This window comes from Oncorhynchus clarkii, chromosome 6 (assembly GCF_045791955.1).
Source record: "Oncorhynchus clarkii lewisi isolate Uvic-CL-2024 chromosome 6, UVic_Ocla_1.0, whole genome shotgun sequence".
NCBI lineage: Eukaryota > Metazoa > Chordata > Actinopteri > Salmoniformes > Salmonidae > Oncorhynchus > Oncorhynchus clarkii.
The window spans coordinates 2,596,398-2,617,728 of NC_092152.1; the positions used below are offsets into that span (position 1 = coordinate 2,596,398).

The 21,331-nt window shown below is 44.6% G+C and overlaps 1 protein-coding gene across 1 annotated transcript in view; it reads left to right on the plus strand.

Annotated features, from left to right (window-relative positions):
* The first annotated feature begins 991 nt into the window (after positions 1–991).
* LOC139410558 (myotubularin related protein 12) overlaps positions 992–21,331 on the plus strand; it is a 40,146-nt gene continuing 19,806 nt past the window's right edge. The window contains exons 1-6 of the mRNA XM_071155848.1: positions 992–1,169; positions 10,815–10,872; positions 11,231–11,370; positions 12,167–12,239; positions 12,447–12,583; positions 12,677–12,767. Coding sequence (XP_071011949.1) covers positions 1,098–1,169; positions 10,815–10,872; positions 11,231–11,370; positions 12,167–12,239; positions 12,447–12,583; positions 12,677–12,767 — 571 coding nt within the window. The 5' untranslated portion in view covers positions 992–1,097. The remainder of the gene's footprint in view (positions 1,170–10,814; positions 10,873–11,230; positions 11,371–12,166; positions 12,240–12,446; positions 12,584–12,676; positions 12,768–21,331) is intronic.

A 21,331-nucleotide genomic window follows, 5' to 3' on the forward strand; every position in this document is an offset into this window, starting at 1 on the left:
ACAGGAAGACCACACAATGCGATCTCCATAGCCTGCTTCCTCTGCTGACAGACCATGAAATCAGGGCACCACTTGCCACATCAAAGAAACAAAATGTTAATTTTGTTTTGTTTAAAAAATAAATTTCAGCCCAAGATGAAGTTTTATAACCAAGCTATGAGTTTATAACTGAGCAGCCCAAGCTATGAGTATATAACCAAGCTATGAGTATATAACCAAGCTATGAGTTTATAACCAAGCTATGAGTATATAACCAAGCAGCCCAAGATCGAGTATATAACCAAGCTATGAGTTTATAACCAAGCTACGAGTATATAACCAAGCAGCCCAAGATCGAGTATATAACCAAGCTATGAGTTTATAACCAAGCTATGAGTATATAACCAAGAAGCCCAAGATCGAGTTTATAACCAAGCTATGACCACTAGACACACTAGCAATGAGGCGTGTCGTATGTACTGTATTCAGATCAGCAAAAATTCAAGTGGATGGTTCATCAAAGATGACCTATGATATTGACCAGATTCCCGAGTGACCGCTCTAACACTAGAATCCATGTCCTCCGTGATTTGAGTGCAAGTGAGATCAGGTGGGACCATTCTAGCCAATGAGAGGGCAGATACGCGTGTGCCCAACATGCACAACTAAGTCGTTTTTCTCAAAGTTGCCTGAATGCGAAACGCATCCACTTATTTCAGTACATTTGTAACAAACATTTTGCGAGACGTATATATGTGATCAAGTAAGCCTGAGTCAATTTGACCATTCTCATAGACCGCCATATAAAAAAATGTTTTAAAAGAGTTTGTCTCACTTAAACTGACAGATTTGTGGATGGATGAAATCCTCTCGCTTCGCCTCTGTCAGTATCGTCCCGTCCCAAACGGGGAATGGGAGGTGGCATAAATACAAGACCGACAGACGTTACATCCAATAGAATCACGAGAATCATTTTTGGCCTCCTTGGCACAAGGCCAATGCGGATGTTCGATGGGCGGGTTCTGTTAAAGCAGGTTATTCTTCTGTTTTGGCCCCTTATTTCCACCTGGGTTCAGGGGGCAGAGAAAATAGATAGTTGTCAACTACAAGTTCTAGAAATGTTGAGTAGTTTAGGGAGCGTTGGTGGGAAGTCTGCCAAACCTTCGTTTGTTTCTTATGTGACGCCCGAGGTAAGTTATATATTTTAAAATTAAATAGTGCTTTATTAGTGTACGCGATTATGCATGTTGGATGAGAGAGAGAGATAAAAAGCCTGTCTTTATTTGATACGGACTAGTTAGTATTACTGCTATCTGACTAACATGACTGGGGCGGGGTTGTGGTACTGGAAAGCCGTAGCCCGCTAAACATAGTTGAAGAAAAACAAGCATTGCCATCCGATATGACTGTTTTGTCCTGGAACACAGTTCGTCTCCGGAGAATAGTGTGTCTCGTCATGTTTTGATTGAATATAAAATATCGTGCTTTATTTCCCCCGGTAATATTTGGGCAGCAGACACCCTGGCAACGGTAACAGTGTTTGTTTTGTTTGTGACGAGTCTTTTAACAGGCAGTTCAAGATACATTGTTAACTCCTGTTTCTCAGCCTTTAAAAAAACTAATGTATTTTACATTGAGTTTGTGTGACATTTCATCTGTCAGATCTGCATGGAACAGTCAGTTAAACTAGAAAATATAGATGGTAAACATGCAATATAATGTTTCTATTTCTCTATCCGTAAAACACCATCTGAAATAATTGTAGATTTAGTTATTATCCGGTGTGGGAATCGCAGTGACGATTGAGCACATTGTTGCCTACATCGTATCTGAAGTGTGGACATATGGGAACAGCACAACTTCCGTGGGAAGCCGTAGCAGAAAGTGCAGAAGCCAACATGTTTTTTTTATAGGGCATTTAACATGGGCAAGATATATCTAATTATATTCAAGAACGTAACACAGTGTAGGCTACAGAACAGCAGTCATTCAGCAATGAATGATTAGTCAAAATCCCATGATAGAAACCGTAACATACTGTTATCCCACTGTCAGGAAGTCGTAGTTTTATGGACATCACATGACGGACCCAGTAGTCCATATTCGTGTGGCTAAGTAATGACTGGTGGGCTGCAGTTTGACTCCCAAACACTCAATAACTCAGCTACATAATAAACTTAGGTGGTAAGCAGAGCAGGCAAGTTCGGAGTTGTGTGTGTGTCCTCTGAATGACATCCTAGCTTACAGGAAGCTGACTTTTTAATGTAACGCTAACAGGAGAAACGTGGACATGCACAGGATTAAAGCAGTGGCTCTACAAGATTTAGTGAATGTTTGAACAGCTTCGGTGACACAGTATCTCCTAATAAGAAATCCCTGATGTTTTCAACGCTGTTTAGAGAGCAGGGGCTGCTCTTATCAAGCTCTCCAATGGCTTGTGTTTTATTTATTTTTATTTAACAAGGCAAGTCAGTTAAGAACAAATTCGTGTTTTCAATGACTGCCTAGGAACAGTGTGTTAAACTGCCTTGTTCAGGGGGCAGAACGACGGATTTGTACCAGGTCAGCTCGAGGATTCAATACACCAACCTTTCGGTTACTAGTCCAATGCTCTACCCGCTAGGCTACCTGCTGGTTACTGACCCAACGCTCTAACCACTAGGCTACCTGCTGGTTACTAGTCCAATGCTCTAACCACTAGGCTACCTGCTGGTTACTGACCCAACGCTCTAACCACTAGGCTACCTGCTGGTTACTAGTCCAATGCTCTAACCACTAGGCTACCTGCTGGTTACTAGTCCAATGCTCTAACCACTAGGCTACGTGCTGGTTACTGACCCAACGCTCTAACCACTAGGCTACCTGCTGGTTACTAGTCCAATGCTCTAACCACTAGGCTACCTGCTGGTTACTGACCCAACGCTCTAACCACTAGGCTACCTGCTGGTTACTGGCCCAACATTCTAACCACTAGGCTACCTGCTGGTTACTAGTCCAATGCTCTAACCACTAGGCTACGTGCTGGTTACTAGTCCAATGCTCTAACCACTAGGCTACGTGCTGGTTACTGACCCAACGCTCTAACCACTAGGCTACCTGCTGGTTACTAGTCCAATGCTCTAACCACTAGGCTACCTGCTGGTTACTGACCCAACGCTCTAACCACTAGGCTACCTGCTGGTTACTGGCCCAACATTCTAACCACAAGGCTACCTGCTGGTTACTAGTCCAACACTCTAACCACTAGGCTACCTGCTGGTTACTGGCCCAACACTCTAACCACAAGGCTACCTGCTGGTTACTAGTCCAACGCTCTACCCGCTAGGCTACGTGCTGGTTACTAGTCCAATGCTCTAACCACTAGGCTACCTGCTGGTTACTAGTCTAATGCTCTACCGCTAGGCTACGTGCTGGTTACTGGCCCAACACTCTAACCACAAGGCTACCTGCTGGTTACTGGTCCAATGCTCTACCCGCTAGGCTACCTGCTGGTTTACTGGCCCAACACTCTAACCACAAGGCTACCTGCTGGTTACTGGTCCAATGCTCTACCCTCTAGGCTACCTGCTGGTTTACTGGCCCAACACTCTAACCACAAGGCTACCTGCTGGTTACTGACCCAATGCTCTAACCACTAGGCTACGTGCTGGTTACTGACCCAACACTCTAACCACTAGGCTACCTGCTGGTTACTGTCCCAATGCTCTAACCACTAGGCTACCTGCTGGTTACTGACCCAATGCTCTACCCGCTAGGCTACGTGCTGGTTACTGGCCCAACACTCTAACCACAAGGCTACCTGCTGGTTACTGACCCAACGCTCTAACCACTAGGCTACCTGCTGGTTACTGACCCAACGCTCTAACCACTAGGCTACCTGCTGGTTACTGACCCAACACTCTAACCACTAGGCTACCTGCTGGTTGCTAGTCCAACGCTCTAACCACTAGACTACCTGCTGGTTACTGGTCCAATGCTCTAACCACTAGGCTACCTGCTGGTTACTGGTCCAATGCTCTAACCACTAGGCTACCTGCTGGTTACTGGTCCAATGCTCTAACCACTAGGCTACCTGCTGGTTACTGGTCCAATGCTCTAACCACTAGGCTACCTGCTGGTTACTGGTCCAATGCTCTAACCACTAGGCTACCTGCTGGTTACTGGTCCAATGCTCTTACCACTAGGCTACCTGCTGGTTACTGGTCCAATGCTCTAACCACTAGGCTACCTGCTGGTTACTGGTCCAATGCTCTAACCACTAGGCTACCTGATGGTTACTGGTCCAATGCTCTAACCACTAGGCTACCTGCTGGTTACTGGTCCAATGCTCTAACCACTAGGCTACCTGCTGGTTACTAGTCCAACACTCTAACCACTAGGCTACCTGCTGGTTACTGGCCCAATGCTCTAAGCACTAGGCTACTGGGCTGCCTGCTGGTTACTGACCCAACGCTCTAACCACTAGGCTACTGGGCTGCCTGCTGGTTACTGGCCCAACGCTCTAACCACTAGGCTACCTGCTGGTTACTGGCCCAACACTAACCACTAGGCTACCTGCTGGTTACTAGTCCAACACTTTAACCACTAGGCTACCTGCTGGTTACTAGTCCAACACTCTAACCACTAGGCTACTGGGCTGCCTGCTGGTTACTGACCCAACGCTCTAACCACTAGGCTACTGGGCTGCCTGCTGGTTACTGACCCAATGCTCTAACCACTAGGCTACCTGCTGGTTACTAGTCCAACGCTCTTAACCACTAGGCTACCTGCTGGTTACTAGTCCAACGCTCTTAACCACTAGGCTACCTGCTGGTTACTGACCCAACGCTCTAACCACTAGGCTACCTGCTGGTTACTAGTCCAACGCTCTAACCACTAGGCTACCTGCTGGTTACTGGTCCAACACTCTAACCACTAGGCTACCTGCTGGTTACTAGTCCAATGCTCTAACCACTAGGCTACCTGCTGGTTACTGGTCCAATGCTCTAACCACTAGGCTACCTGCTGGTTACTGGTCCAATGCTCTAACCACTAGGCTACCTGCTGGTTACTGGTCCAATGCTCTAACCACTAGGCTACCTGCTGGTTACTGGTCCAATGCTCTAACCACTAGGCTACCTGCTGGTTACTGGCCCAATGCTCTAACCACTAGGCTACTGGGCTGCCTGCTGGTTACTGACCCAACGCTCTAACCACTAGGCTACTGGGCTGCCTGCTGGTTACTGGCCCAACGCTCTAACCACTAGGCTACCTGCTGGTTACTGGCCCAACACTAACCACTAGGCTACCTGCTGGTTACTAGTCCAACACTCTAACCACTAGGCTACCTGCTGGTTACTAGTCCAACACTCTAACCACTAGGCTACTGGGCTGCCTGCTGGTTACTGACCCAACGCTCTAACCACTAGGCTACTGGGCTGCCTGCTGGTTACTGACCCAACGCTCTAACCACTAGGCTACCTGCCGCCTCCTGTGTGAACTAGGCTACTGGGCTGCCTGCTACGCCAACTACCGTTTTGATTATGACGAAGAGCAGCCAGCAACATGATGGGGGTTCAAAGTTCAGACGAAGAGCTGATTTACACTCTCTCACATCTTGATAACATGAGGCAAAATGTTGTAGTCAACAGAATACGTTTGTAGTGTTTATCTTCCAAGTCATCTATTGCCTTGATGTTGTTGTTCCCTAATACTGCTTTCACATAGTATTTACTGGTGTTTTGGGCAATGTTAATTACACCACATTACCAAAAGTATGTGGACACTGGCTCATCTCAACCTCTCATTCCAAAATCATGGGCATTACTATGAAGTTGGTCCCCCTTTGCTGCTATAACAGCCTCCACTCTTCTGGGAAGGCTTTCCACTAGATGTTGGAACATTGCTGCTATAACAGCCTCCACTCTTCTGGGAAGGCTTTCCACTAGATGTAGGAACATTGCTGCTATAATCAAAATCAAATCAAATCAAATTTATTTATATAGCCCTTCGTACATCAGCTGATATCTCAAAGTGCTGTACAGAAACCCAGCCTAAAACCCCAAACAGCAAGCAATGCAGGTGTAGAAGCACGGTGGCTAGGAAAAACTCCCTAGAAAGGCCAAAACCTAGGAAGAAACCTAGAGAGGAACCAGGCTATGTGGGGTGGCCAGTCCTCTTCTGGCTGTGCCGGGTGGAGATTATAACAAAACATGGTCAAGATGTTCAAATGTTCATAAATGACCAGGATGGTCGAATTATAATAAGGCAGTTGAAACTGGAGCAGCAGCACAGTCAGGTGGACTGGGGACAGCAAGGAGTCATCATGTCAGGTATTCCTGGGGCATGGTCCTATGGCTCAGGTCAGTTGAAACTGGAGCAGCAGCACAGCCAGGTGGACTGGGGACAGCAAGGAGTCATCATGTCAGGTAGTCCTGGGGCATGGTCCTAGGGCTCAGGTCCTCCGAGAGAGAGAAAGAGAGAAGGAGAGAATTAGAGAACGCACACTTAGATTCACACAGGACACCGAATAGGACAGGAGAAGTACTCCAGATATAACAAACTGACCCTAGCCCCCCGACACATAAACTACTGCAGCATAAATACTGGAGGCTGAGACAGGAGGGGTCAGGAGACACTGTGGCCCCATCCGAGGACACCCCCGGACAGGGCCAAACAGGAAGGATATAACCCCACCCACTTTGCCAAAGCACAGCCCCCACAACACTAGAGGGATATCTTCAACCACCAACTTACCATCCTGAGACAAGGCTGAGTATAGCCCACAAAGACCTCCGCCACGGCACAACCCAAGGGGGGGGGGCGCCAACCTATAACAGCCTCCACTCTTCTGGGAAGGCTTTCCACTAGATGTTGGAACATTGCTGCAGGGACTTGCTTCCATTCAGCCACAAGAGCATTCGTGAGGTCAGGCACTGATGTTGAGTGATTAGGCCTGGCTCACAGTCAGCATTCCAATTCATCCTAAAGGTGTTCAATGAGGTTGAGGTCAGGGCTCTGTGCAGGCCAGTCAAATTCTTCCACACCGATTTCGACAAATCCTTTCTTTATGGACCTCGCTTTTTGCATGGCTGCATTGTCATGCTGAAACAGGAAAGGGCTTTCCCCAAACAACTGTTGCCACAAAGTTGGAAGTGCAGAATCGTCTAGAATGTCATTGTATGCTGTAGTGTTGAGATTTCCTTTTACTGGTGCCTAGCCCAAACCGTGAACAACAGCCCAAGACCATTATTCCGCTACGTTTGGTGGAAAGAAAGTTGTCAGAAAAACAACATGTTAACATGAAAGGGATGTAACTGAATATAGGGCTATTACTAATGGCACTCTGTTTTACTACAAAGAGGAGTAGCCTACTTTCTGGCCAGGCTCCAAGCTGAATAAGGGCCAGTATGTTGTAGGCTCGTTTGTTATCGCTGACTGAATATAGGGCTATATTTGACTCTCACATTAGCTAGGCCTAGCTGTGACTTTTGATACAAATGGGAGGGTTGCCGTTACTAATACAGAAATAGTTGACTTCCTCTGTGAGGCCAGAAGTGTCAGATGTATGAGGAAACCAGTAGCCCATAGCTTTAAAAGGATCCTTATCTATGGTGACAGCTTTAAAAGGATCCTTATCTATGGTGACAGCTTTAAAATTATCCTTATCTATGGTGACAGCTTTAAAAGGATCCTTATCTATGGTCACTGCTTTACAGTGAGCCTCGGCTATGGTCACTGCTTTACAGTGAGCCTCGGCTATGGGCACTGCTTTACAGTGAGCCTCGGCTATGGTCACTGCTTTAACAGTGAGCCTTGGCTATGGTCACTGCTTAACAGTGAGCCTCGGCTATGGTCACTGCTTTACAGTGAGCCTCGGCTATGGTCACTGCTTTACAGTGAGCCTCGGCTATGGTCACTGCTTTTACAGTGAGCCTCGGCTATGGTCACTGCTTTTACAGTGAGCCTCGGCTATGGTCACTGCTTTTACAGTGAGCCTCGGCTATGGTCACTGCTTTTACAGTGAGCCTCGGCTATGGTCACTGCTTTAACAGTGAGCCTCGGCTATGGTCACTGCTTAACAGTGAGCCTCGGCTATGGTCACTGCTTTACAGTGAGCCTCGGCTATGGTCACTGCTTTACAGTGAGCCTCGGCTATGGTCACTGCTTTTACAGTGAGCCTCGGCTATGGTCACTGCTTTTACAGTGAGCCTCGGCTATGGTCACTGCTTTTACAGTGAGCCTCGGCTATGGTCACTGCTTTTACAGTGAGCCTCGGCTATGGTCACTGCTTTACAGTGAGCCTTATCTATGGTCACTGCTTTAACAGTGAGCCTCGTCTATGGTCACTGCTTTACAGTGAGGCGTGGCTATGGTCACTGCTTTTACAGTGAGCCTCGGCTATGGTCACTGCTTTACAGTGAGCCTCGGCTATGGTCACTGCTTTAACAGTGAGCCTCGGCTATGGTCACTGCTTTAACAGTGAGCCTCGTCTATGGTCACTGCTTTTACAGTGAGCCTCGGCTATGGTCACTGCTTTAACAGTGAGCCTCGGCTATGGTCACTGCTTTAACAGTGAGCCTCGTCTATGGTCACTGCTTTAACAGTGAGCCTCGTCTATGGTCACTGCTTTACAGTGAGGCGTGTCTATGGTCACTGCTTTACAGTGAGGCGTGTCTATGGTCACTGCTTTACAGTGAGGCGTGGCTATGGTCACTGCTTTTACAGTGAGCCTCGGCTATGGTCACTGCTTTAACAGTGAGCCTCGGCTATGGTCACTGCTTTAACAGTGAGCCTCGTCTATGGTCACTGCTTTAACAGTGAGCCTCGTCTATGGTCTCTGCTTTACAGTGAGGCGTGTCTATGGTCACTGCTTTACAGTGAGGCGTGGCTATGGTCACTGCTTTTACAGTGAGCCTCGTCTATGGTCACTGCTTTAACAGTGAGCCTCGTCTATGGTCACTGCTTTAACAGTGAGCCTCGTCTATGGTCACTGCTTTAACAGTGAGCCTCGTCTATGGTCACTGCTTTAACAGTGAGCCTCGTCTATGGTCACTGCTTTAACAGTGAGCCTCGTCTATGGTCACTGCTTTAACAGTGAGCCTCGTCTATGGTCACTGCTTTAACAGTGAGCCTCGTCTATGGTCACTGCTTTAACAGTGAGCCTCGTCTATGGTCACTGCTTTAACAGTGAGCCTTGTCTATGGTCACTGCTTTACAGTGAGCCTTGTCTATGGTCACTGCTTTTACAGTGAGCCTCGGCTATGGTCACTGCTTTACAGTGAGCCTCGGCTATGGTCACTGCTTTACAGTGAGCCTCGGCTATGGTCACTGCTTTTACAGTGAGCCTCGGCTATGGTCACTGCTTTTACAGTGAGCCTCGGCTATGGTCACTGCTTTTACAGTGAGCCTCGGCTATGGTCACTGCTTTTACAGTGAGCCTCGGCTATGGTCACTGCTTTTACAGTGAGCCTCGGCTATGGTCACTGCTTTAACAGTGAGCCTCGTCTATGGTCACTGCTTTACAGTGAGCCTTGTCTATGGTCACTGCTTTAACAGTGAGCCTCGTCTATGGTCACTGCTTTACAGTGAGGCGTGGCTATGGTCACTGCTTTTACAGTGAGCCTCGGCTATGGTCACTGCTTTACAGTGAGCCTCGGCTATGGTCACTGCTTTAACAGTGAGCCTCGGCTATGGTCACTGCTTTAACAGTGAGCCTCGGCTATGGTCACTGCTTTAACAGTGAGCCTCGTCTATGGTCACTGCTTTTACAGTGAGCCTCGGCTATGGTCACTGCTTTAACAGTGAGCCTCGGCTATGGTCACTGCTTTAACAGTGAGCCTCGGCTATGGTCACTGCTTTAACAGTGAGCCTCGTCTATGGTCACTGCTTTAACAGTGAGCCTCGTCTATGGTCACTGCTTTACAGTGAGGCGTGTCTATGGTCACTGCTTTACAGTGAGGCGTGGCTATGGTCACTGCTTTTACAGTGAGCCTCGGCTATGGTCACTGCTTTTACAGTGAGCCTCGGCTATGGTCACTGCTTTAACAGTGAGCCTCGGCTATGGTCACTGCTTTAACAGTGAGCCTCGTCTATGGTCACTGCTTTAACAGTGAGCCTCGTCTATGGTCTCTGCTTTACAGTGAGGCGTGTCTATGGTCACTGCTTTACAGTGAGGCGTGGCTATGGTCACTGCTTTTACAGTGAGCCTCGTCTATGGTCACTGCTTTAACAGTGAGCCTCGTCTATGGTCACTGCTTTAACAGTGAGCCTCGTCTATGGTCACTGCTTTAACAGTGAGCCTCGTCTATGGTCACTGCTTTAACAGTGAGCCTCGTCTATGGTCACTGCTTTAACAGTGAGCCTCGTCTATGGTCACTGCTTTAACAGTGAGCCTCGTCTATGGTCACTGCTTTAACAGTGAGCCTTGTCTATGGCCACTGCTTTACAGTGAGGCGTGGCTATGGTCACTGCTTTTACAGTGAGCCTCGGCTATGGTCACTGCTTTACAGTGAGCCTCGGCTATGGTCACTGCTTTACAGTGAGCCTCGGCTATGGTCACTGCTTTAACAGTGAGCCTCGTCTATGGTCACTGCTTTAACAGTGAGCCTCGTCTATGGTCACTGCTTTACACAGAACCAGAAGCTAGCTAGAAGGCATGTCAAAACCAGACTTTCCCTGTTTGTTGTCAAGAGAAAATAACATAAACATGTCATCACATTTAGTCTTTCTCATTCTCCTGGTTAATTGTATACATTTAAAGGACATCCTTTTGAATGAGTTAGTTCGTTTTCTTTTATTTTAACGTTATTGAGGTAGTAAAGTGATATGAATGTTTTTGTTGTCATTTCACGCAGGAAATCAAGTCAGAGAAGGAACCTTCCAGAAAAGAGAAACATCCAGACTTGTTACCAGGTGCATCTGGAAAAGTTCCTCCTCTCTCCAGAACCTGGAGTTTCCTTCATGATTGAAACATTTGGCATCAAGTTGATTTGCTCAAAACTCCTGTTGTCTGTCTTGTTGTCTCCTGTTGTCTGTCTTGTTGTCTGTCTTGTCTGTCTTGTTGTCTGTCTTGTTGTCTGTCTTGTTGTCTGTCTTGTTGTCTCCTGTTGTCTGTCTTGTCTGTCTTGTTGTCTGTCTTGTTGTCTCCTGTTGTCTGTCTTGTCTGTCTTGTTGTCTCCTGTCGTCTGTCTCCTGTCGTCTCTGTCTCCTGTCGTCTCTGTCTCCTGTCGTCTCTGTCTCCTGTCGTCTCTGTCTCCTGTCCCATCTACAGGTGAGGTAGTGTTCTGCAGTGCCAGCACAGTGTTGAAATACACTCAGGATGACCTGTCACAGCGAGGCGTCTTCGGGGCGCTGCTCTGCACCAACTTCAGAGTGTCCTTTGTCAGCGACGAGGCGCCCACTGAGGAGATGGTGAGGACCGCCGTCACGTTGAATAACGGACCGTTTTGATAGGGCACTTCGTCATGGACCGATTTGGTGCGTCTCAATAGTATATGTTTTTTAAAGCGGCTTCTCTGCCTCTTGTATCAATGGGTGTTGCTGAACTTGCTGTCAGCTTCTCTGCCTCTTGTATCAATGGGTGTTGCTGAACTTGCTGTCAGCTTCTCTACGGTTATTTTAAGACCAGTTCAGGGAGAGGATGTCAGACCTCGGAGATCCAGACGAATGGCTCTTCTCATTACCACCCTGTGGGCAGTTCCTCTGAACTAGAAACATCAAGTAACTGATGCAAGCAGTAAAATTATATATATATAAAAAAAAAAAAACTAACTTCTGGAACAACGGGAACTGTGAAGCAACACACACACACGCGATAGCATACACACTACACACACGTACACATGGATTCTGTACTGTATATATGTGGTAGTGGTGGAGTAGTGGCCTGAGGGCACACAGTCGTGAATATATTGTAATGTTTTAAAGACATTTTTCTGGACACCCAGGAAGAGTAGCTGCTTCCTTGTCAGCAGGTAATGAGGATCTATAATAAAAAAATACACACTCAGATGGTGATGAGGAACTACTCCGATGAGAGAAAGTAAACACACACTTTCTTTATTACAGAAGCCATTTGAGGAACTGAGTACGTGACTCATGAGAAGTGTTGGTTTTGATTAGAGCTCAGACTTGCTGTTTATCCTTGGAAGTGTCTGAATGGAGATGTGTGTGTATATATATTCTAATAATGTCCTTCCTTACGTAGGGCCAGCTCTTCAAAAATAAACTCTACGGAGAAAATGACATCCCTCTTTCGTGTGTGGATAACATCTATGGAGGTGAAGCTTACTGAAATCATGTTCTACATCGTTTTGTTTCATGTAGTTTTGAATATTTCATAGTTTTCTTCCAGTCTTCATTCATTTTGTAATTCAGTGTTGACTAGTCATTTTAAAGTCTTGGAATGAATAGATTGGTAGAGGGGGGGGGTTCGTTGCCTTCTTGAAAGAATATCACTGGTGTCTTGATCATTTTTGTGGCTTCAGGTTCTGAAGACAAGAGGAAGCTGATAACAGGAGGCCTGGTGAAGAACAAGTATCCATCAAAGATTATCATCCATTGTAAAGACCTACGGGTGTTTCAGTTCTCTCTGTCCTTCTCTAAAGAGGAAGATGCCAAAAAGGTGCAGCTCCTGACTTACAAAAATCACCACAAATGTAATATATCTTGTTGGTTGGTTGATTTGATTGATTGGACACATACTTTGTCTTGTTAGATCTTCCAGGGGATTGTCCACCACTGTCTGGAGCCCAAGTCCCTGAGATGTCTCTTTGCCTTCTCCTACTGCGAGAACACCTCGTATCCAGGTAGCTATAGTTACTGTAGAGAACACCTCGTATCCAGGTAGCTATAGTTACTGTAGAGAACACCTCGTATCCAGGTATCTATAGTTACTGTGAGAACACCTCGTATCCAGGTAGCTATAGTTACTGTGGAGAACACCTCGTATCCAGGTAGCTATAGTTACTGTGGAGAACACCTCGTATCCAGGTAGCTATAGTTACTGTGGAGAACACCTCGTATCCAGGTAGCTATAGTTACCGAGGAGAACACCTCGTTTCCGGGTAGCTATAGTTACTGTAGAGAACACCTCGTATCCAGGTATCTATAGTTACCGAGGAGAACACCTCGTTTCCGGGTAGCTATAGTTACTGTGGAGAACACCTCGTATCCAGGTAGCTATAGTTACTGTGGAGAACACCTCGTATCCAGGAAGCTATAGTTACTGTGGAGAACACCTCGTATCCAGGTGGCTATAGTTACGGTGGAGAACACCTCGTATCCGGGTAGCTATAGTTACTGTGGAGAACACCTCGTATCCGGGTGGCTATAGTTACTGTGGAGAACACCTCGTATCCGGGTAGCTATAGTTACTGTTGAGAACACCTCGTATCCGGGTAGCTATAGTTACTGTGGAGAACACCTCGTATCCGGGTAGCTATAGTTACTGTGGAGAACACCTCGTATCCGGGTGGCTATAGTTACGGTGGAGAACACCTCGTATCCGGGTAGCTATAGTTACCGAGGAGAACACCTCGTTTCCGGGTAGCTATAGTTACCGAGGAGAACACCTCGTATCCGGGTAGCTATAGTTACCGTGGAGAACACCTCGTATCCGGATAGCTATAGTTACCGTGGAGAACACCTCGTATCCAGGTAGCTATAGTTACTGTTGAGAACACCTTGTATCCAGGTAGCTATAGTTACTGTTGAGAACACCTCGTATCCAGGTAGCTATAGTTACTGTTGAGAACACCTCGTATCCAGGTAGCTATAGTTACGGTGGAGAACACCTCGTATCCGGGTAGCTATAGTTACGGTGGAGAACACCTCGTATCCGGGTAGCTATAGTTACGGTGGAGAACACCTCGTATCCGGGTAGCTATAGTTACGGTGGAGAACACCTCGTATCCGGGTAGCTATAGTTACGGTGGAGAACACCTCGTATCCGGGTAGCTATAGTTACGGTGGAGAACACCTCGTATCCGGGTAGCTATAGTTACGGTGGAGAACACTTCGTATCCGGGTAGCTATAGTTACGGTGGAGAACACCTCGTATCCGGGTAGCTATAGTTACGGTGGAGAACACTTCTGATCCGGGTAGCTATAGTGAATGTCCTGATGTGTCACCGCAAAAAGAAAATGTGTGGAAGCCTCCGTTCTAGTTGTCTCTCAGTAATATTTCTGCATGTTTTCTGTGAGCAGAAGGCTGAGGTAGTGAGAGAAGCCCTAAATCAGCTTCCTGGAATGTGGGAGTGTTACTATGGTTACCCATGATGGGTTCCAGCCCTAACAGGACGTGTGTTGGAGGGCTTTTTACAGAGCTGTTGGTGAGATAAAGGATCCCCGTAGTGGCCCACTGTCACATCCCCTCTCATCGTCAGGCAGGACTCCACAGGGCCTTTGTCTGTCCCGGCCAGGAGATGACTGCTGTGACATTCCTCAAAGCTCCTCTGTCAGGGTCTCTCCTCTCTCTTCCTTGTGGTCATGGACTGGTAACTTGCATTGACAGAGTATGACGAGCAGCTATGAAGCTGTCCCACAACATTGTTTAGTGTGGTGTTAAATTCCGGTCTCTCTCGGTCTCCTCTCATTGCTTGCCGCATGTTCACAGAGCGGTGACTTGACAGGGCTGGTATTAACACAGATCTACTAGCCTGCCTGCCCCAGACAGGGCTGGTATTAACACAGATCTACTAGCCTGCCTGCCCCAGACAGGGCTGGTATTAACACAGATCTACTAGCCTGCATGCCCCAGACAGGGCTGGTATTAACACAGATCTACTAGCCTGCCTGCCCCAGACAGGGCTGGTATTAACACAGATCTACTAGCCTGTATGCCCCAGACAGGGCTGGTATTAACACAGATCTACTAGCCTGCCTGCCCCAGACAGGGCTGGTATTAACACAGATCTACTAGCCTGCCTGCCCCAGACAGGGCTGGTATTAACACAGATCTACTAGCCTGCCTGCCCCAGACAGGGCTGGTATTAACACAGATCTACTAGCCTGCCTGCCCCAGACAGGGCTGGTATTAACACAGATCTACTAGCCTGTATGCCCCAGACAGGGCTGGTATTAACACAGATCTACTAGCCTGTATGCCCCAGACAGGGCTGGTATTAACACAGATCTACTAGCCTGCCTGCCCCAGACAGGGCTGGTATTAACACAGATCTACTAGCCTGCCTGCCCCAGACAGGGCTGGTATTAACACAGATCTACTAGCCTGCCTGCCCCAGACAGGGCTGGTATTAACACAGATCTACTAGCCTGTATGCCCCAGACAGGGCTGGTATTAACACAGATCTACTAGCCTGCATGCCCCAGACAGGGCTGGTATTAACACAGATCTACTAGCCTGCCTGCCCCAGACAGGGCTGGTATTACAGTTTTTGTTCAATCGCTAACAAACGTCGGTCAACACTGAAGCCACTTTTTCAAAACTCTTCACACAGTCTGCATTACCAACAAGAATCTGAGGCCAAACGGTTCATCTCCCCTCCAAAACTCACTCAAACCGCCAAAACACTTCATACATCTCAAAATCAGTTGGTTGGACCAGAACACTGGCAACAATTCTCACTCAGAAAGCATAACATTGTCCCTCGTAACACACCTACCTAAAAAACACTAACAAGGGGCATTACATAAATGATGAACTTTGAAGTTTGTATGATTTTTCACGTAAATCAGTATTTCATTATAGAATAAGAATAACACCTTTTCAGTTGATTGACTAAATTATATGTAACAAGAATGAATCAGAAATGCAACAATTTGCTTCAATAGCCTCTTTTTTTATATATATATATCTTTGCATATGGTAATGTACTTGTAAATAAAACTAATTCCTGAAATTGCAGGACGGCAATAATAATTACAAAAAACCATCAACATGTATAATCACTCATACTGTACAGTACTGTGAGGGTTCTAGTTCTCATCAACATGTATAATCACTCATACTGTACAGTACTGTGAGGGTTCTAGTTCTCATCAACATGTATAATCACTCATACTGTACAGTACTGTGAGGGTTCTAGTTCTCATCAACATGTATAGTATAATCACTCATACTGTACAGTACTGTGAGGGTTCTAGTTCTCATCAACATGTCTAGTATAATCACTCATACTGTACAGTACTGTGAGGGTTCTAGTTCTCATCAACATGTCTAGTATAATCACTCATACTGTACAGTACTGTGAGGGTTCTAGTTCTCATCAACATGTATAGTATAATCACTCATACTGTACAGTACTGTGAGGGTTCTAGTTCTCATCAACATGTCTAGTATAATCACTCATACTGTACAGTACTGTGAGGGTTCTAGTTCTCATCAACATGTATAATCACTCATACTGTACAGTACTGTGAGGGTTCTAGTTCTCATCAACATGTATAATCACTCATACTGTACGGTACTGTGAGGGTTCTAGTTCTCATCAACATGTATAGTATAATCACTCATACTGTACAGTACTGTGACGGTTCTAGTTCTCATCAACATGTATAGTATAATCACTCATACTGTACAGTACTGTGAGGGTTCTAGTTCTCATCAGCATGTATAATCACTCATACTGTACAGTACTGTACAGGGTTCTAGTTCTCATCAACATGTATAATCACTCATACTGTACAGGGTTCTAGTTCTCATCAACATGTATAGTATAATCACTCATACTGTACAGTACTGTGAGGGTTCTAGTTCTCATCAACATGTATAGTATAATCACTCATACTGTACAGTACTGTGAGGGTTCTGGTTCTCATCAACATGTATAATCACTCATACTGTACAGTACTGTGAGGGTTCTGGTTCTCATCAACATGTATAATCACTCATACTGTACAGTACTGTGAGGGTTCTGGTTCTCATCAACATGTTTAATCACTCATACTGTACAGTACTGTGAGGGTTCTGGTTCTCATCAACATGTTTAATCACTCATACTGTACAGTACTGTGAGGGTTCTGGTTCTCATCAACATGTTTAATCACTCATACTGTACAGTACTGTGAGGGTTCTGGTTCTCATCAACATGTTTAATCACTCATACTGTACAGTACTGTGAGGGTTCTGGTTCTCATCAACATGTTTAATCACTCATACTGTACAGTACTGTGAGGGTTCTAGTTCTCATCAACATGTATAGTATAATCACTCATACTGTACAGTACTGTGAGGGTTCTAGTTCTCATCAACATGTATAGTATAATCACTCATACTGTACGGTACTGTGAGGGTTCTAGTTCTCATCAACATGTATAATCACTCATACTGTACAGTACTGTGAGGGTTCTAGTTCTCATCAACATGTATAATCACTCATACTGTACAGTACTGTGAGGGTTCTAGTTCTCATCAACATGTATAATCACTCATACTGTACAGTACTGTGAGGGTTCTAGTTCTCATCAACATGTATAGTATAATCACTCATACTGTACAGTACTGTGAGGGTTCTAGTTCTCATCAACATGTATAATCACTCATACTGTACAGTACTGTGAGGGTTCTAGTTCTCATGAACATGTATAATCACTCATACTGTACAGTACTGTGAGGGTTCTAGTTCTCATCAACATGTATAGTATAATCACTCATACTGTACGGTACTGTGAGGGTTCTAGTTCTCATCAACATGTATAATCACTCATACTGTACAGTACTGTGAGGGTTCTAGTTCTCATCAACATGTATAATCACTCATACTGTACAGTACTGTGAGGGTTCTAGTTCTCATCAACATGTATAATCACTCATACTGTACAGTACTGTGAGGGTTCTAGTTCTCATCAACATGTATAGTATAATCACTCATACTGTACGGTACTGTGAGGGTTCTAGTTCTCATCAACATGTATAGTATAATCACTCATACTGTACGGTACTGTGAGGGTTCTAGTTCTCATCAACATGTATAGTATAATCACTCATACTGTACAGTACTGTGAGGGTTCTAGTTCTCATCAACATGTATAATCACTCATACTGTACAGTACTGTGAGGGTTCTAGTTCTCATCAACATGTATAATCACTCATACTGTACAGTACTGTGAGGGTTCTAGTTCTCATCAACATGTATAGTATAATCACTCATACTGTACGGTACTGTGAGGGTTCTAGTTCTCATCAACATGTATAATCACTCATACTGTACAGTACTGTGAGGGTTCTAGTTCTCATCAACATGTATAGTATAATCACTCATACTGTACAGTACTGTGAGGGTTCTGGTTCTCATCAACATGTATAGTATAATCACTCATACTGTACAGTACTGTGAGGGTTCTGGTTCTCATCAACATGTATAATCACTCATACTGTACAGTACTGTGAGGGTTCTGGTTCTCATCAACATGTATAATCACTCATACTGTACAGTACTGTGAGGGTTCTGGTTCTCATCAACATGTATAATCACTCATACTGTACAGTACTGTGAGGGTTCTGGTTCTCATCAACATGTTTAATCACTCATACTGTACAGTACTGTGAGGGTTCTGGTTCTCATCAACATGTTTAATCACTCATACTGTACAGTACTGTGAGGGTTCTAGTTCTCATCAACATGTATAGTATAATCACTCATACTGTACAGTACTGTGAGGGTTCTAGTTCTCATCAACATGTATAGTATAATCACTCATACTGTACGGTACTGTGAGGGTTCTAGTTCTCATCAACATGTATAGTATAATCACTCATACTGTACAGTACTGTGAGGGTTCTAGTTCTCATCAACATGTATAATCACTCATACTGTACAGTACTGTGAGGGTTCTGGTTCTCATCAACATGTTTAATCACTCATACTGTACAGTACTGTGAGGGTTCTGGTTCTCATCAACATGTTTAATCACTCATACTGTACAGTACTGTGAGGGTTCTAGTTCTCATCAACATGTATAGTATAATCACTCATACTGTACAGTACTGTGAGGGTTCTAGTTCTCATCAACATGTATAGTATAATCACTCATACTGTACGGTACTGTGAGGGTTCTAGTTCTCATCAACATGTATAGTATAATCACTCATACTGTACAGTACTGTGAGGGTTCTAGTTCTCATCAACATGTATAATCACTCATACTGTACAGTACTGTGAGGGTTCTAGTTCTCATCAACATGTATAATCACTCATACTGTACAGTACTGTGAGGGTTCTAGTTCTCATCAACATGTATAGTATAATCACTCATACTGTACAGTACTGTGAGGGTTCTAGTTCTCATCAACATGTATAGTATAATCACTCATACTGTACGGTACTGTGAGGGTTCTAGTTCTCATCAACATGTATAATCACTCATACTGTACAGTACTGTGAGGGTTCTAGTTCTCATCAACATGTATAGTATAATCACTCATACTGTACAGTACTGTGAGGGTTCTAGTTCTCATCAACATGTATAATCACTCATACTGTACAGTACTGTGAGGGTTCTAGTTCTCATCAACATGTATAATCACTCATACTGTACAGTACTGTGAGGGTTCTAGTTCTCATCAACATGTATAATCACTCATACTGTACAGTACTGTGAGGGTTCTAGTTCTCATCAACATGTATAGTATAATCACTCATACTGTACGGTACTGTGAGGGTTCTAGTTCTCATCAACATGTATAGTATAATCACTCATACTGTACGGTACTGTGAGGGTTCTAGTTCTCATCAACATGTATAGTATAATCACTCATACTGTACAGTACTGTGAGGGTTCTAGTTCTCATCAACATGTATAATCACTCATACTGTACAGTACTGTGAGGGTTCTAGTTCTCATCAACATGTATAATCACTCATACTGTACAGTACTGTGAGGGTTCTAGTTCTCATCAACATGTATAGTATAATCACTCATACTGTACGGTACTGTGAGGGTTCTAGTTCTCATCAACATGTATAATCACTCATACTGTACGGTACTGTGACGGTTCTAGTTCTCATCAACATGTATAGTATAATCACTCATACTGTACGGTACTGTGAGGGTTCTAGTTCTCATCAACATGTATAATCACTCATACTGTACAGCACTGTGAGGGTTCTAGTTCTCATCAACATGTATAATCACTCATACTGTACAGGGTTCTAGTTCTCATCAACATGTATAATCACTCATACTGTACAGTACTGTGAGGGTTCTAGTTCTCATCAACATGTATAGTATAATCACTCATACTGTACAGTACTGTGAGGGTTCTAGTTCTCATCAACATGTATAATCACTCATACTGTACGGTACTGTGACTGTTCTAGTTCTCATCAACATGTATAGTATAATCACTCATACTGTACAGTACTGTGAGGGTTCTAGTTCTCATCAACATGTATAATCACTCATACTGTACAGTACTGTGAGGGTTCTAGTTCTCATCAACATGTATAATCACTCATACTGTACGGTACTGTGAGGGTTCTAGTTCTCATCAACATGTATAATCACTCATACTGTACGGTACTGTGACTGTTCTAGTTCTCATCAACATGTATAGTATAATCACTCATACTGTACAGTACTGTGAGGGTTCTAGTTCTCATCAACATGTATAATCACTCATACTGTACAGTACTGTGAGGGTTCTAGTTCTCATCAACATGTATATAATCACTCATACTGTACAGTACTGTGAGGGTTCTAGTTCTCATCAACATGTATAGTATAATCACTCATACTGTACAGTACTGTGAGGGTTCTAGTTCTCATCAACATGTATAGTATAATCACTCATACTGTACAGTACTGTGAGGGTTCTAGTTCTCATCAACATGTATAATCACTCATACTGTACAGGGTTCTAGTTCTCATCAACATGTATAGTATAATCACTCATACTGTACAGTACTGTGAGGGTTCTAGTTCTCATCAACATGTATAATCACTCATACTGTACAGTACTGTGAGGGTTCTAGTTCTCATCAACATGTATAATCACTCATACTGTACGGTACTGTGAGGGTTCTAGTTCTCATCAACATGTATAATCACTCATACTGTACGGTACTGTGAGGGTTCTAGTTCTCATCAACATGTATAATCACTCATACTGTACAGGGTTCTAGTTCTCATCAACATGTATAGTATAATCACTCATACTGTACAGTACTGTGACGGTTCTAGTTCTCATCAACATGTCTAGTATAATCACTCATACTGTACAGTACTGTGAGGGTTCTAGTTCTCATCAACATGTATAGTATAATCACTCATACTGTACAGTACTGTGAGGGTTCTAGTTCTCATCAACATGTATAATCACTCATACTATACAGTACTGTGAGGGTTCTAGTTCTCATCAACATGTATAATCACTCATACTGTACGGTACTGTGACTGTTCTAGTTCTCA